This window comes from Spermophilus citellus (assembly GCF_964194105.1).
Source record: "Spermophilus citellus genome assembly, chromosome: 7".
Classification (NCBI taxonomy): Eukaryota; Metazoa; Chordata; class Mammalia; order Rodentia; family Sciuridae; genus Spermophilus; species Spermophilus citellus.
The window spans coordinates 36,338,550-36,339,771 of record NC_138188.1 but is presented as its reverse complement, the minus strand read 5'-3'; the positions used below and the strand labels follow the sequence as shown (position 1 = coordinate 36,339,771).

Below are 1,222 nucleotides of genomic sequence, written 5' to 3'. Positions count from 1 at the left end.
GGTCTTTTTGCGTGTTTTCCCCAGAATCCTGGAAAACATGAATTCTAACATTAGCCATCTTGAATTCTATGCCTGTTTTTATCCCTCCACCCAAGAAACACCAGTGACTCTGCCCCCTAATGGCCCAGACAGGTATTTCCCCACAGAGACACACCACAGCCAAAGCTATTACCCAGCTGACTCCTCCCATCTAGGGGCGGAGCTCCGTAGGGGCGGAGCTTAGCGTGACACTGGAACTTGGATTGCACTTGCAATATAATTGGCCCTCCAGGGCGCATCCGGGTCAGTGCTTAAGAGCAAGGCTCCAAAGTGGGACGCCAAGCACAGCAGCGGGCGCAGATCCACAGAAGCCAGGACTGCAGCCCACCCGAGAGCTTAGCGCACCTCACCTATCCTGGGGACCTGACTGTCACTGCGCGCAGCACCGCGCCGCCTGCGCCCCGCACTCACTTTGCCCCGAAACGGGAGCATCCACCACAGCGCCGTCGACATGGTGGGCATTCGTCCAAGAAGCCCCAGCGCCTGCCCTGCGCCCTGCGGGGGACCACAGCCTGGAGGACCCGGCCCTGCCAAACGCCGTCGACTAGACGACCCTGCAGACCCCGCAGAGCCCCCGGTGGCACCAACCCTGCAAGACTCCGCAGGAGCAGCCGACAACAACGAGCTCACCTCGCTGGTGGTTCTGGCCACGGGCTGCGCCTTACACTTACCCCTGGACGACGTCGACCTGGTACTAGAGCCTGCGCCATCCTCAGTCCTGCAAGTGAATCTCCAAGGACACAACCTCATTCTGATCCCTGAGGGCCTCCTGCGCACCACCGACCAACGCCCAGGAGGCGAGGGAGACTATCCTGAAGACCCGGAACTGGGCGCCTTCCTGAGAGCCCTCGGTGAGAACATGGTCATAGAGCAGAAATTCTTCTGCGAATTTATCCCAGAGATCGTCAGAAAAATAGAGGCCTTTGAGGAAGACGCCGTGGAGCAATGGATGGACCCTCCAGCCGGCCCGCAGGGGCCCATCCCATATCTCCCTGCTTGGGCCCCCACCCCTAGTCCAGTGAGGCGCTCTTCTAATCCCGCCTACGACGTGGATTTCCACCTTCTGAGGCCCTTCCCCACCTCACCGCTGCAACCTCTACCTCCCTCTCCAAGTTCAAGTCCCCAGGCGCGTCCTCAGCGCTCTCCACGCCCTAGGAGCAAAGCCTGCAGACGTCTGTTCTAG

At 60.1% G+C, this 1,222-nt stretch overlaps 1 protein-coding gene across 1 annotated transcript; it reads left to right on the top strand.

The window, feature by feature from the left end:
* Nucleotides 1-490: 490 nt before the first annotated feature.
* On the top strand, nucleotides 491-1,222 carry LOC308652770 (proline-rich protein 23C-like; the record flags this gene model as incomplete). The annotated part of the gene is made up of 1 exon (XM_081300802.1): nucleotides 491-1,222. One exon carries the CDS (start codon nucleotides 491-493, stop codon nucleotides 1,220-1,222), a length of 732 nt encoding a protein of 243 aa, XP_081156928.1.